Here is a 14,424-nt window from a genome sequence, read left to right as displayed (position 1 = left end):
TCTCAAAACGTCTTAGGAATATGCCTTTAATGCCACTATAAAAAGAGTTCAAGCTATACTTTTTATTTATCTACGGATATTTTAATCTATTTAAATGTTTGATAACCTGTGTTTAGGACATATTTAAACAAAACCAGCAAGGGCATTAAATTTGAACTAATGGACCAGTAAAAGAATCTAAATTAACTATGCCTAGATAGTAGTATCCTTTTTTAAAGGGTAAACATAATCTGTAACTAGATTATATGTGCAATGTACAAAAGAATTGTTATAATTGTATCACAATCTGTAAAACAGGTATTTAAAGATGTACCAAATAGAAAATATAGCATCATCTAAAACAATGCAAGAATATCAATGTTTAGATGCCATATCAATGTATATCAAAAGTTCAGCATTTCTGTTGTTCTTCATCTTTTTTCTCATACATGCCAACAAAACATACTGAAATACTTGATTCCTATTTTATTTTCACCCCTTTCCCTTACATGAGCCAAAATTCATGCTTACTATTTATGTGCTAATGCACTTGAATGCACTTTTCTTAGAACGTCCACTCAGACATCTCTGCTCTGTCCAGTCCTTTATCTTCCTGAAACTTCTGCTTAGGAGTCGTGTGAGCTGTGGCATACTGCAGACAGCCTGCAGATAACGACACAGCCTTATTCACACTGGGAGAAGAGGCCTGTCAGAGTGACAACCTGCAAAAAAAGGGCATTTCATCCCCACCTAGAGGAGCAGCTGGAGACATTCAATGCTCTGTCCAAGATTAGCAGGACCTTTTGTTTTCTGACTTGCTTTGATGCAGTGTCAAAGACCATTTAACAGTAGCAAAATGAACTAGAACAGGAATGGGACTATAGGTCACATAGATGTTTGACAGCTGAGGGACTGAACATGTATTTTAAAAACAATAATCCATTCCTACAGTATGACAAGAAATCTAGGAAAATATTTTGCCTTTCTGTACTCAGAGGATAATACAAAATTGGCAAACAAAGGAATTTCATATTTCAGGTTTTCGATGGTATGATGAGTACTAGTTGTCATTTAGGTCAGATGTGGCCAACATCATTGAGAAACATAGCATGAGGAAAAGCGGCTTAAGAAGCCTTGTTTACTTTACTACAATCTAAAACTATATAAAGGTTTTTGAACTGATTGATTGCTTTGATGAATTTATAGTTACAATAGTTAATAAAGTATCATATAGCCTGACATACATCAGTAAATAAACTTTATCAGATGAGTGCTGCTTAAAACATGCCAAACAGCCCTGCTTTACCATTGATCTGCTATACCTTTTTACTCTTACTTTCTCTCTACCACTTTTAATATAAACAGAGGTTATCATTTTTACTAATTACTCTCTAAATCTTTCAGAAAGTAAGGCTGACATGGCAATATGCCATAATAACTATTTTTTGTCTTTTCAAAGGCAAAGGCATTTTTTTGGTTTTTTTAAAAAAGGCCAAACAAAACACCAGAACAAGGCCTGGACTTGTGGCACTTCAGCTGAGGTGGCAGGCTTCCTGAGAGAGCCTGTGTGATTTATTTTTTTTTTACATTTTCCCTGTTGTTTTATCTGTCTTTGGTGACTCTTTCACTTCCATAGCACATTTGCTTACTGTCTCTGTGCATCCACCACATTCATTCTCCCCGAATCACTCCTTCCTTGGCCTGCCTTGCTACTGCGCAACTGTCATTAAGCTGGAAATTCCTCTTTTCATGTTTTCCACCAGTATCACTTCATTTTGAAGTCCCTCTTTTTGTCTGGAGGATAAGCTTCCTTTGTCTCCAGTCTCTCACACCACATCTTACTTGCTCTTCACTGTCAGAAATGTCTCCATTTTTTAATGCAGCTATGTAATAACACACTTCATTTACTTCATTACCTTTTCTTCATTACTCTTATAAATAAAGTGCACTTTTAAGAGTTATTTTAAAAGAGGCTGCTTTATACTCTTACTCTTTCAATTATATTCATCTGTGTTCCTCCCTTACTTTTTAAATAACTTTCATTTTAATGCACATTTTGTGCATTTCATTCAACTTCCCTTGTTGTCACAACCTGGACTGTGGGAGGGTTACTAAGATCCCTGTATGGGATCTGCGAGGGTTACTAAGATCTCTGTATGGGATCTGCGAGGGTTACTAAGATCCCTGTATGGGATCTGCGAGGGTTACTAAGATCCCTGTATGGGATCTGGGAGGGTTACTAAGATCCCTGTATGGGATCTGCGAGGGTTACTAAGATCTCTGTATGGGATCTGGGAGGGTTACTAAGATCTCTGTATGGGATCTGGGAGGGTTACTAAGATCTCTGTATGGGATCTGGGAGGGTTACTAAGATCTCTGTATGGAATCTGGGAGGGTTACTAAGATCTCTGTATGGGATCTGGGAGGGTTACTAAGATCTCTGTATGGGATCTGGGAGGGTTACTAAGATCCCTGTATGGGATCTGCGAGGGTTACTAAGATCTCTGTATGGGATCTGCGAGGGTTACTAAGATCTCTGTATGGGATCTGGGAGGGTTACTAAGATCCCTGTATGGGATCTGCGAGGGTTACTAAGATCCCTGTATGGGATCTGGGAGGGTTACTAAGATCCCTGTATGGGATCTGCGAGGGTTACTAAGATCTCTGTATGGGATCTGGGAGGGTTACTAAGATCCCTGTATGGGATCTGCGAGGGTTACTAAGATCTCTGTATGGGATCTGCGAGGGTTACTAAGATCTCTGTATGGGATCTGGGAGGGTTACTAAGATCCCTGTATGGGATCTGCGAGGGTTACTAAGATCCCTGTATGGGATCTGGGAGGGTTACTAAGATCCCTGTATGGGATCTGCGAGGGTTACTAAGATCTCTGTATGGGATCTGCGAGGGTTACTAAGATCCCTGTATGGGATCTGGGAGGGTTATTAAAATTAATTTCAAGAGAAATTATCTTTAGGACATTGAAATGGGCTTTCAATGTGTTGCATAAATCAGGCTGTGCTTTAATTACACTGGTTAAAAAAGATTTTGTCCCAAGCAAGAAAAATACTTGTTTCCTATGTATCTATTTCTTATCTTTGTGACGGTGACGGCACAGAAGAAGCAAGATGCGAAGTTGAGCTAACATGCTCTTTATTTTCCATCATAATCAAGGTACATGATAAAGTAATCCACTGAGAAGCACTGAGGGAGCTCCATAGTCCTCTTGGCCACTAATACACAGCGTTGTTCTTTGGGGCCTGCGGGTGTATAAATAGGGAGACACATTGATGAGGAGCAGGTGTCTCCAGTCAGTACTCAGGTGATTGGGAACAAGGTAGACAAACGGTCTACCGTGGAAGTGTCCTGCTCGGTGGTAGACCATTCAACAATGACAATCTTTCTTTTTATGCAGATTCAAAATGTTTCCGAATTTCTCCATCATGCAGTTGTTTTGTTTTCTTGTTTGTTTTGTTTTTTGTTGTTGCTGTTATTGTTTAAGTATGCTTGCATTTCTTCTAGGCCTGTAGTAAGGAAATTGGAGCCCCTCTATGTTGGCAGACTACTGCTAGACACTGGGAGTGATGTTCCTGAGATCAAATGGGTGAAAAATCAAACAAAGGACCTTTGTACATATTTTAAGTGTAATAACTTATTTATGTAATATATAACATTAAATAATGTAAAATTTAATTGCTCTATCACAATAGATCAAAAATTTCTAATTCACATAGAAAGATTCAAATTCAGCATACAAAGTTCTATAAGGTCCAGCTAGTTTGGATTGTGGAACAATAAAAGTTAAAATTTAGTTTCCCAGTGTTATTAAATATTATCAGATGAAAAAATTTACTATTTAATTAGAATTTTTACTAGATATGTCCTTTTTTAATAATTAAAATAATAATAATAATTTAAATAACTACTTTTAATTCTACTTGAGTAAATATTATTTTAATGTAACAATATGTTTACTTGAGTAATTTCTGGTTATTCTGCCAACCTCTGTCAGTGACATTATTGATCTCATCAACACCTTATCTGTGCAATAGTGATCATTAGGCTAACTAAGAGCTGTAACGTGTTGCTCAGGTCTGTGACTGTGGGAAATGGGTCTATTCTATATGCCTTGCTATAATTCTTCACCCCACTCTGAATGTAGAAAACAGTTTAACACTGAAACCATTAAATGCAGCCTCAGCAGGATGTGATGCATAATCAACGTCTTTTCAGTACCTTGGAGAAAGAGAGAGTAAACAATAAGGAAAGAGGGGTTCCCTATTATTTAGCCAACCATGGAAAGGTTTCGTTGGCCACTGACATTACTAGGCAGGCCACATTCCTCCTGCACTAAGCTTGTATCGGCACATCATCAGTCTCAGGTCACCAGGACGAGATCCATGATCACACTGAAGAGTTAATAATCGCCAAAAAAAGAAAGACCAAAAGAGAGAGAGAGAGAGAGAGAGAGAGAGAGAGAGAGAGAGAGAGAGAGAGAATATTGCATTTCCCACACTGAGTCTGGCACCCAAAACAAAGGGCTTCTTGTTTCTATATACTCAATGAAGGGGCAGCATGGCATTGAACACACACACATTCACACACACATTCGCACACACACACACAAATAAAAGCAGAAGCACAAAAATGCTGTTTTTTTCCTTTTTCTGTACTATAACAGTGACCAGTGATGATGTTTGTTTAATATTAGCAATTCCAATGGAATCACTTATAATGTTAATCTATATAAATATATACTATTGTTGTGCCATAAATATAAACTCGATTGGTGTCTCTACGGTCCAAAACACTCCCAACAATGTGTGAGACCCTGACGGCAGCTCTTTCCAAGTAGCCCCAATGGGGACTGAACAGACAGGAAGTTCAGTTCCTTTTGGGGGGAAAAAAATGAATGAAACAAAAGCACCAAGATCACAAAAGCAGAATTCATGAAGACAAAGCCTAATGAAAGAGATCCTTCGATTGTCCAAATGAACTTTGCCGTCTCTAAGATGCGCAGCCAGACGACATCACGAATGATAACTGTCGATGACACAAGGGGAGACCTGCTCTTTGAGGAGCCTGTTTCAAAAGAAAACAGCGATTGTACCAGCAGAGGGCGCAAATGCGCTTCACACCAAAGGTAGCTATCTGAATACGAAATTTGAACTTTGCATGACAATGAAGTGTTTTTCTGTCCTGGTCTATCGCTCTCCTCAAGGCCTTTTTAATTAGCTGATGACAAGCATGGAACCCTAAGGCGTGCAGGGCAGGACTATTCCTCAACCAGGTGTAAGAAACACTGGTCGCGCCGACACTTTCTGACCACACAGGGACATTGGTATACATTTAGAATGGAACTCATATTCACATTAGCTTGTGTTTTTGATATAGGGAATCATTGTTGGCTTTGTTCAGTCTTGTTCTTCTCATGTCATAATAGGCACAGCTGCAATAATAGCATAGTCTTGCTTTAAGAACAGAGCGGATCTAAAAGCAGAAATAGCCCATTTTGGACTTTTGATGGGTTATCCTTTCTGTGTTTATTTATTTGTTTTACATTTTTCATGATATCAAAAAAGCATTCTTGATGTGACTGGAAACTGATACAAACCATTTTACTTAGCAGTGCATGGCTACTAAGGCAGTTAAATTTTACCTGTGCCACCGGTGACCAAAGAAAAGTGGAACAGAGAAGATTTTAACCACCCTCCCTGGAACCTGCTTTACTGTTGCCAAGACAACATGCACCTTTAGCCATGGTCCCACCTGATGAGAGTTATGCCATGTCTCTGAGGTTTAATATATTTGTATACCTAGTCATTGCAATGCTATGCATGGACATTTCGGGTAGCAATTTATTTCTTGCTAGCTGTTACAGAGTTAGTTATACCTGCTCACAATAAAGACTAATTAGCTATTATGCTGTTTTTAAATGATACCAGTTGTCAGAGAATATTAGGAGAGTCCTGACACTAGAAGCCTTTAAAATCTGTATTAAAAAAAAAAAAAAATTCTTATTTGACCAGGCTTTCAGCTCAGTTTAAGCACTGTCCTCTTATCTGTTATAAAGCTGTACTTTTAATATTTAATTTTCAGCATTACAATGCAGTTTTATTTTCATTTTTAATTTATTCAGTTCTTAGTTTATTTAAATCTCTATTTGTTCCATTTAAATAAATTGTTTTTAATTGTATCTTTTACATTTCAATCAATAGTACTATTTATGTATAACAACTATTTTATGTAATGCACTTTGAATTGCCACTATGTATGAAAAGTGCTATATAACTAAACTTGCCCTACCTTGTCTTCATTAGCCCAGCTCCAGAAGCACAAACCAAAAAGCATACAATTTACAGCAGAATATTACATGGCATTTCTGAACCCTTATATATTCAGATTATATATTGTATATAAGCAGAACTAACCATAAAAATAAGATGGCGAGGGTAAAATGTGGACAAAAAAACCCCCAAAACAAACAATGCACAGATCTGTTAAAGTTTTGATTGTTTTGTTACTGTAGCTTAGTTTGATTTGAAATGAAATAATATACCATCCAGAATTGAAAAGCAACCATTTTTGCACACAATCTAAAGAAGTGTTAACTGCGCCACATCTGACAGCTCAGTCTTGTGTGGTTTACTTCTTCTCACTGCAATTGTCACCTCCACCCATAGCACGTCACCTTACTACAGCACGGCCTGAGCTTGCTGTAACTTTAAAACATGTGACTCATTTGCGTGAGTGGCTTGTCAAAACAAACATCTTAATTGCAGTTAAAACAGTGTTTTAAAAATGTACACTTATTAAATCTATAGTGAAACAATCTAGAATGTAACTAAATGAAGGGCAGAACAGGAAGGTGTTAATTCGAAATACTATATAGTGACAGGGACCCCTGGTGGACTGTTAAGGTACTGTTTGAACATTGGATGCGTCATAAGATCAAGGCATAGAAAACAGGGCATGCAGGATATTATGTGTGAAAAACATTCATTATGTTATTTTGTTTCATGTTTAATTATCTAATCCTGCCATATATGTATTTTGTTCCTATTACTGAATCTTCCTAGCAAAATATTTGAAAGTGAGGCATTCACTGACTATAAACATAAAGTCGTTCTAACACTAATGGTAAAATTTTACATGAAGGATATCAATATATACGATTCATAAGACTTTAAATAAATACTTATGAAGGCATTTATGAGTGTTTATTCTTGAAGTATTCATGTTTTACAAGTCAATGTTTTGTGCTTACGTAAGCTGTAATGGGTTTGTTATGTTTTATCCCCTTTTGTAATGAGAAAGAAGACACGCTCGTAATAGATATAGGCACTTGGGTCATCCAGGAAGTCGGAGATCTTCTTGACCATGTTACCCAGCTCACTGATGCTGGTGTACTTCAGCAGGTTGTGGGTGCATACAAGGTAGTGTCTGAGGTAGTGCTGGGACACACACACACACTTATGCAGCTTCTGCACCAGGTATAGCAAAACCTCCATCAGGTTTCGTCTGAAACCTGGCACGTGGGTACCTCTCACATGCCCAGAACAGCAGTGACTACAGCCATGGGGGGGGGGGGGGGGGGGTAACACTTCCTACCACAGCCACCATCTTTGTCTATATTTCCCAGCAGTACCTGCTCTGCCAGTGGGAATGACAGCAGCCAGTGGTAACTGGAAGCGGCCTTGAGAATGAAGCCAAACGACCGAAAAGTTCAAGGAGACACTGTGTTCAGAAAACGCTATCTACAACTACCTCTACCTTCTTAGTTATTTTTTTGTCTCCTCTCCTTTGAAATCCAACTAATCTGGGCAATTGTTATTGACATTCCTCTTATCTTAAAATTACATGCTATTTGATCTGAATTTCCAGTCCAGAAAATCCCCTTCCCACTTAATCTAGGGTAAGTAAATAGAAGTGAATTTTTATGAACTGGTAGGAGCTCCATCCCACCACCTCCCCTTCTCACCCATCCATTCCTGACCTTAATGCAGCTGATGTGCTCAGCAGAAGGCCAACGTCTGAAGCCAGCTCTGCCATAATATGTACCTCCAAGGTCTCCACGGTGACATGCACTATAGAATCCGTCGTGCCCAGTGCACTCACCTTCCCTACCACAGCCAAGTGAAGAAAATATTCATGAAGAAAGTGAACAAAACCATCACTTCAGTTTGTCCCAGAAGTAATGGTTTGGGTTTGGCCATGTCTGTATGAGTGTTTGCATGTTAGCTACACAAACAATGTGTCAGAGGCAAGCATAGGCAGTGTGAGTTCCTAAAGCATGGCTTAATGGTTCAGTAGAGTTCTACAGATTTCCTGTGTAATTCCTGATTTTCTGCCTGAAAGACCAAATTCATCAGCACAAACATAAAACAAGCATCTAGACACCACAATTGTACCCATTGCATTTAGTCTCCATCCACATTCACTAATGGTGTAATGGAATCTGTTAGAATATAAAACCAACAGTTAGCAGTAGTAAAAAATAAATAAATAAAATAAATGACTACTAGAGTGAACTCAGGGCAAACTATCAACCACTTGTGAATTTCCAATCAATTTTCTCTTTTTCAATTTCAAACAAAATCATTTACAGTCAGCACTATATTGTTTAGTACAGAACAATAGACAATCAGGGGAGCGGTGTATATGGCTGTTTTTTTTTTTCCCTCAGTTCCTCGGGTGCATGTTTTTGTACAAATCAAACAGCATTACCTTTCAAAAGAAGCCTGCTGCCTGACTCTATCAGATCATAAGGAAATTAATAAGAAACTTTATCTCACCAGTCAGTCCACAGGTCTTAATAGCTGCCTCTACCTGCTCCTTGAAGACACAGGCCACTTTGGTGGTCACAATGTCACCCTCGATGGCCATGCAGGCACCATTCCACCGCTGTGAGAGGTTGGCAAAGCCTTCGCGCTCCAGCCACTTGTGCATCTCCTCTTGCTTTCAGGCGGGGGAGAGTGCGTGGGGGCTGCTGAGGGTGTAGTACCAACATTCCCTCCCCTTCCCTCCCGTATAGCCCATCAGGCCCGGCAAAGGCAGAGAAATTAGGAAAAGGGTGGGCGTCAGCACCGGGGGATACACGCAAATCATTAAGGTCAAATAATATCAGTGAATCCGCTAAAACCGTAAGGTTTGGAATCTTTGATAATCACTGTTCTGGGCCCCGATTCCCCAAATCATCATAGCATTAAGATCATCTTAAATGAGAGAGAGAGTGTTCAGTGTAATACTCTCTCTACCATTGAAAGATCTTTGCTTTATGATGCTTTTGGGAAGCCCAGCCCAGATTGACTCTTTTTCATACTTTACTTTGTGTAAAAGTACCCAAAAATGTAAATGTACCCTACTGAAGTCTTGCAATAATCATGCTGTGTAATGAGATGAAGAAGACATTCTTTCTAACCTGAATGACTAGGTTGTAAGTACACCTCCCCCAATGCAGTCTATTTTGTCAATAAGGTAGGCTGATCCTAGAGATAACATGGTAAAGCTACAATATATTATCTATAATCGATTAATGAATATTTACATATTAAATTGATGAAAAAACTTTGTACTTTGAAGTAGTCATTGTGAACTCCACAGTTCTTAATGGACTGGAAGTGGCCATTCCTTGAGCTACAGTGAAGTCTTTGATTATCTTTTGCACTTCATCTACCGATTCAGAGACTTGTTGAGGTCCACCTGGGAACAAACCACTAATTTTACTATGCTGGTATATCGCAATTACCATATGTGCATTATTTTGCAATTGTATCTTCCTTATCCTTATCTATCTATCTATCTATCTATGCAATTTTTTAAAATTCTATCACATAAGGAACATTAATATCAATAAATATCAATTATTAATATAAATCTAATATTTAATACGATAAATTTAGAACAGTGAATCACAGAACCACAGCCCTAAAACATTGTTTAGATTTATATATAAATGCAGAAGCTCTGTGCATTTACTTGTGTCACCTGATATTGTAAACAGTGGTCAAGGTCCTCTGTTCATGATTTCACATTCCCATAATTTCTTGGCTAAGTCTTCTCTGCTTTTGAGCCCCAGAGCCTTGTGTGTGTGTCCATGTAAAACTTTTGTTTTGTGTTCTAATCCATATAACATACATACATCTTATATTTTTAATGGTTAAGTCTTATGTTCAGTAATATAAATTATCAGATGAATTATCAGCCAATTTCTGTTGCCATTGAAAAGGAGATGCAACATTATATTACATTATTCAGCCATATTTAGAAAAAAAAAAAAAAAGGATACAAACACAGTATGCACTTTAATACTTTTGTGTTCTTTCGTAAATCCCCATAGCAAATGTATATATGTGCACTCTGTTATATGCTATAATTTTTGTATAGCCTGTATATTTGATGGTGTGTACTATGTTGCCTTAAGAAGAAAAAAAAAAGAGAGAATATTTACATTAAATTCTACAGATGTAGAAGCATGACCGAAGAGAATCTGTCAGAACACGAGGAAAAAGTTGCTGAGTTATTTAGGACCCAGGTGATCAAAGATGTCGAAGTAAACAGAATCTGGACAAACACTACTCTGGTTTTCTTGTATTGATAGCTCACCAAACCAAGAGAAATTCCCCCATTTACACACAGTGTTAATGCTTTCCTGCAGCCAGTAAAGATATTGTTTGAATGGACTTGAATGACCCCTTTGAAAACCATCTGGATATCTATCAGAACAACAAAATATCAATAAACTATCATGAATACATTTCTATGAAGATGGAGCAATTGACTTAGAGGTGGCTAAATATAACTTAGCTGCAGTAGTAACTCTATAGCGAGCTCATTGTATATTAAAATACAAATGATCAACCCCTGTAATTATATTATGTAAAGTCAGAATAAGTTTAAGAATGTCAGAAAAATTAACCAGAACGTTGCTTAATCTGTCATGGTGTGGTAGATAACATGTGGCGCCACCTGGAGGTTAATATTGCAGTTCACTGTCTGGTTTTCGGGGGGCGGGCGGGGACTACGAATCCCAGCATTCATTTCGGGTCCAACGACAACACACTGTTTGTGTACATAGCTGTTATAGCCGAGGATGTTTATATCTTATATGCGGTACATTTGAAATGGAAGCTTTCAGAATAAACTGGGGTATGTCTTTCCCGTGTTTTAACTAGGGTGATACTTTAACCACAAGCTTGCATTTTTGTAGGTGTCAAATTAGACAGCTATCCTAACTAGTCAAGGAGCTAACTTTAGCTAGTGTTAGCTAGGTTAGCTCACTTCTGGCTCGCTATCTTATACTAGCTAGCTAAGTTATGATAGTTTTTCACTGCTTATCATGCCTTTGACTTTGCCTGCTGCCTAGCTGTAGAGATAATAGACTTTTGAATGTTAGGTTAGCATTTTAATCTTTTTTTCTGTCTACACTGTGCAATGTATTGTTAATCTAATTTTTGTTGTTGTTATTTGCATTTTGAAGCTACTTTCAAAGCACAATGAGCTGCTTTATGTTCCGATTTTACCGTGGAGACCTCCACAAAATCTTTCCCACTGTCACTCTGCGTGTGCGCTCCTCTGGACCTCACCGTAGTCGGAGTTTACGAGAGAGCTACCGCCTGCTGCGGCTGCCCGAGGACGGCAACAATAGCCATGCCGTAGTTAAGGAGGCCTATCTGCGCATGGCCAAGCTCTACCACCCGGACTGCGGAGCCCCCACGGCTGACGCAGCTTTGTTCTCTCTGATAAAGGAGGCCTACAGGGTTGTACTGGCCCACCTGACCAGACAGAAGTCTATGCCTCAATCATCGATGGATGAGGAGGAAGAGGACAAGGGAAAAAGCCAAGCCCCCCAGCACAGACAATACCTCAGCTTCGAAGGCATGGGCTCAGGCACGCCCAGCCAGCGTGAGCGGCAGTATCAGCAGTTCCGCGTGGACCGTGCCAATGACCAGGTCTTGGAGTACCGCTACAAACAGATGGAGAAGGTGGCAGCGGAGGAGGGCTCTGTGGTTAGCAGGGATGCCCGTGTGCGCAGCAAGCACATTAAAATCACACAGGCTGTGGAGCGGCTGGTGGAGGACCTCATTCAGGAGTCCATGGCCCGTGGGGACTTCCGCAACCTTAGCGGTACGGGAAAGCCTCTCAGCAAGTTTGACCACAACCCCTATGCTGACCCCATGACTCACAACCTCAACAGGATCCTCATAGACAATGGTTACCAACCTGAGTGGATTGTGGCTCAGAAGGAGATTAGAGAGACTATTCAAACGATGCGGGAAAGACTACAGGAGGTCCGAGCTCGGCTAGGTAGCCCCATGAGACATTCGGAGCAGCTCCAGTGGAAGGAGCACTGTGCTGCCTTTGCCAGTGAACTGTTGAAACTCAACAAGAAAGTGGACAATTTCAACTTAATCGTGCCTCTCATGAGTTGGCAGATGGTTCATTTTAACATGAACCGGGAAGTGGAAAAAGTACTGAAATCTGACCAGGAGCACAGAAAGGAGAAGGAGAGGGAGAGAGAGAAGATGCATGTGCAGGAGAGAGCGAAAGCAACCACATGTCAGCAGGGCACTAGGCGAGGGTTGATCATGTGGGTGCAGAGTCTACTCAAATGAACTTCTGCTAAACATGTTTTATTACTGTATTTAAACAGGCTATTCTGATTCTGAATAAGTAGTACGCAACACAGTTTCAAGGGAACCTGTAAAGGGAATTAGAAGAGGTGTCTTCTGTGACAATTAAACATAGATCAGAGGTTACACCTTTCATGTGTATTGTCACAAATCACCATCACGTGAATAAAAATGATTTATTTTGTGAATAAAAATATTTATTTCAAATCAATAAAGAGTTAAAAGGTGTTTAACCTATAAGCAAATTGTTGAATACAAGGTGTATTAAGTTAAAAGAAATTAGATTAACATTCAAAAGAGAAACTGGTCAGTTAGTGGCAGTGTAAAGACAATATTAGTCATTCCATTCAGTAAAGTAGTGCGGTGGAACCTATACATTTTTATGCTCTGCTCTAGTGTATGTGGAGAATCATTTAATATTGTGTTTAACCTGGCTGCGTAATGGTTCTAAAAGCATCGGTTCCTGGAGGGTCCTGGTTTTCCAGATCCTCATCCAGGCAGGTGCTCCTGTGCAGTTGGGTTTCCAATAACTACAGCCTCCTGTCTGTCTCCTCTGAGAGCCTGGGTGATGGCAGTGGAGGGAGGCGCCATCACTTTGGCCCAGTCTTTGGCTATGTACTGGTGGTAAGGATCCTGTGAGTTCTCTAGTTTTTTAGAGCGGATGTAGCTGAACATGATTCCAAAGGTGAAGAAACTGAAGAGCCCCACCATCAGTAAGATGTAGATCATCCCTTGGCTTTGTCCTTTGATCTGTGTTGCACTTAGATGAGCAGCAGTAGGGAGAGGTAAAGCAGGCAAGTACCAGGTCTCATTTATGTAGTGCTGTAACCAGGACAGCAGGAGAGACTGTACAGCTGAACTGTTCTGCGCTAGCATGCTTGTTTCTGCTGGACAAAAAATGTAATTCAGTTTGTATTATAGACATTTACCCATAGTGAAACAAACCAAATTGTCTTTGTGGCTTCATGCAGTTACATCCTTAGGTCAACTGAAGTATCAAATTTGATTGCAAAGCTGAGGAAAAGTTAGGCAGAAAGCATATTTTAAAATGACGTACCGTTTGCTTTTTGGTGGTGAGTAGAAATCATAGGTTATTATAAAAAGTATAGGCAAAGGTACACTGCGAGATGGGAACTTGCTCCTTAGATCGGTCTACCTCAAAAGTGAGTCACAATGGATACTCTGAGATTATGGTTTCCACCCATTCATGCACTTTTACCCACATACATGGAACACACACATGCCCACATTCCCTCGGGACATCAACACATTTAATGAGTCTAATAAGAGTCAAGGTCATCTGTCTTCCGATCTGATCACTAAAGAGCCTCGGTCAGACACACAGCCAAACAGTTTTCCAGTGCCAGATGTAACTGAAATGGACTTTAAAATACATAAAGGTGACTGATGTGGTGATGCATTACAAATAATGTAAAACACTGGAGATACTTTAAATGAAAACACAGGGCTTTGTTATTTACTTCGTTATTGCTAAGGCTTATTGACAGGAACTTGAGATATCACTCTTGGCCCTTTTTCTGTGACCTTGCTGATGAATAGCTCCACAGCAGGGAGGGAACAATACTGCACATTGAAATAGGCATCGCAGGTGACATGCTAGGGTTTAAAACTCATGGATACTATTTCAAGACTAATCCACACCTCACCTTGAAAAGCCCTCCAAATGCGTCATTATTGCATTATATCAGTGCACAGAGTGCTGATTCATTCTTTAATAATGGCTGAATCCATATTAAAAAAAAAAGAAGAGATGTCAGATATGTGGGCTCACCAACAGTCATGACAATCAGAAAA

General features: G+C 39.4%; 2 protein-coding genes and 1 pseudogene across 2 annotated transcripts; 1 reads left to right on the top strand and 2 right to left on the bottom strand.

Moving 5' to 3' along the window:
* Positions 1–7,263: 7,263 nt before the first annotated feature.
* Positions 7,264–9,728, bottom strand: LOC145659226 (protein mab-21-like 3; annotated as a pseudogene).
* A 1,291-nt stretch (positions 9,729–11,019) lies between these two features.
* On the top strand, positions 11,020–12,824 carry dnajc28 (DnaJ (Hsp40) homolog, subfamily C, member 28). Its single transcript, XM_081720708.1, has 2 exons — positions 11,020–11,125; positions 11,457–12,824. Exon 2 carries the CDS (start codon positions 11,473–11,475, stop codon positions 12,589–12,591), a length of 1,119 nt encoding a protein of 372 aa, XP_081576834.1. The 5' UTR covers positions 11,020–11,125; positions 11,457–11,472; the 3' UTR covers positions 12,592–12,824.
* Positions 12,825–12,975: 151 nt separating this feature from the next.
* On the bottom strand, positions 12,976–14,313 carry LOC145659265 (potassium voltage-gated channel subfamily E member 1-like). The gene is made up of 2 exons (XM_081720710.1): positions 13,667–14,313; positions 12,976–13,493 (listed from the first exon to the last, which is right to left on the bottom strand). The coding sequence occupies exons 1-2, from the start codon at positions 13,695–13,697 to the stop codon at positions 13,099–13,101; spliced, it is 426 nt and encodes a 141-aa protein (XP_081576836.1). The 5' UTR covers positions 13,698–14,313; the 3' UTR covers positions 12,976–13,098.
* Positions 14,314–14,424: the final 111 nt, after the last annotated feature.

The sequence above is a fragment of the Electrophorus electricus genome, chromosome 9 (genome assembly GCF_041902795.1).
Source record: "Electrophorus electricus isolate QZ-2024a chromosome 9, ASM4190279v1, whole genome shotgun sequence".
NCBI classification, from domain to species: Eukaryota; Metazoa; Chordata; class Actinopteri; order Gymnotiformes; family Gymnotidae; genus Electrophorus; species Electrophorus electricus.
The sequence above is the reverse complement of the archived record's forward strand: the minus strand, read 5'-3'. Positions and strand labels throughout refer to the sequence as shown.

What these genes read in the sequence shown, in the direction of transcription:
- dnajc28 (XM_081720708.1), top strand. Translation starts at nt 11,473, where the DNA reads ATGAGCTGCTTTATGTTCCGATTTTACCGTGGAGACCTCCACAAAATC.
- LOC145659265 (XM_081720710.1), bottom strand. Translation starts at nt 13,697, where the DNA reads ATGATTTCTACTCACCACCAAAAAGCAAACG. An exon ending in TCACCACCAAAAAGCAAACG is followed by an intron (nt 13,494 to 13,666) that starts GTACGTCATTTT and finishes TTTGTCCAGCAG; the next exon opens with AAACAAGCATGCTAGCGCAG.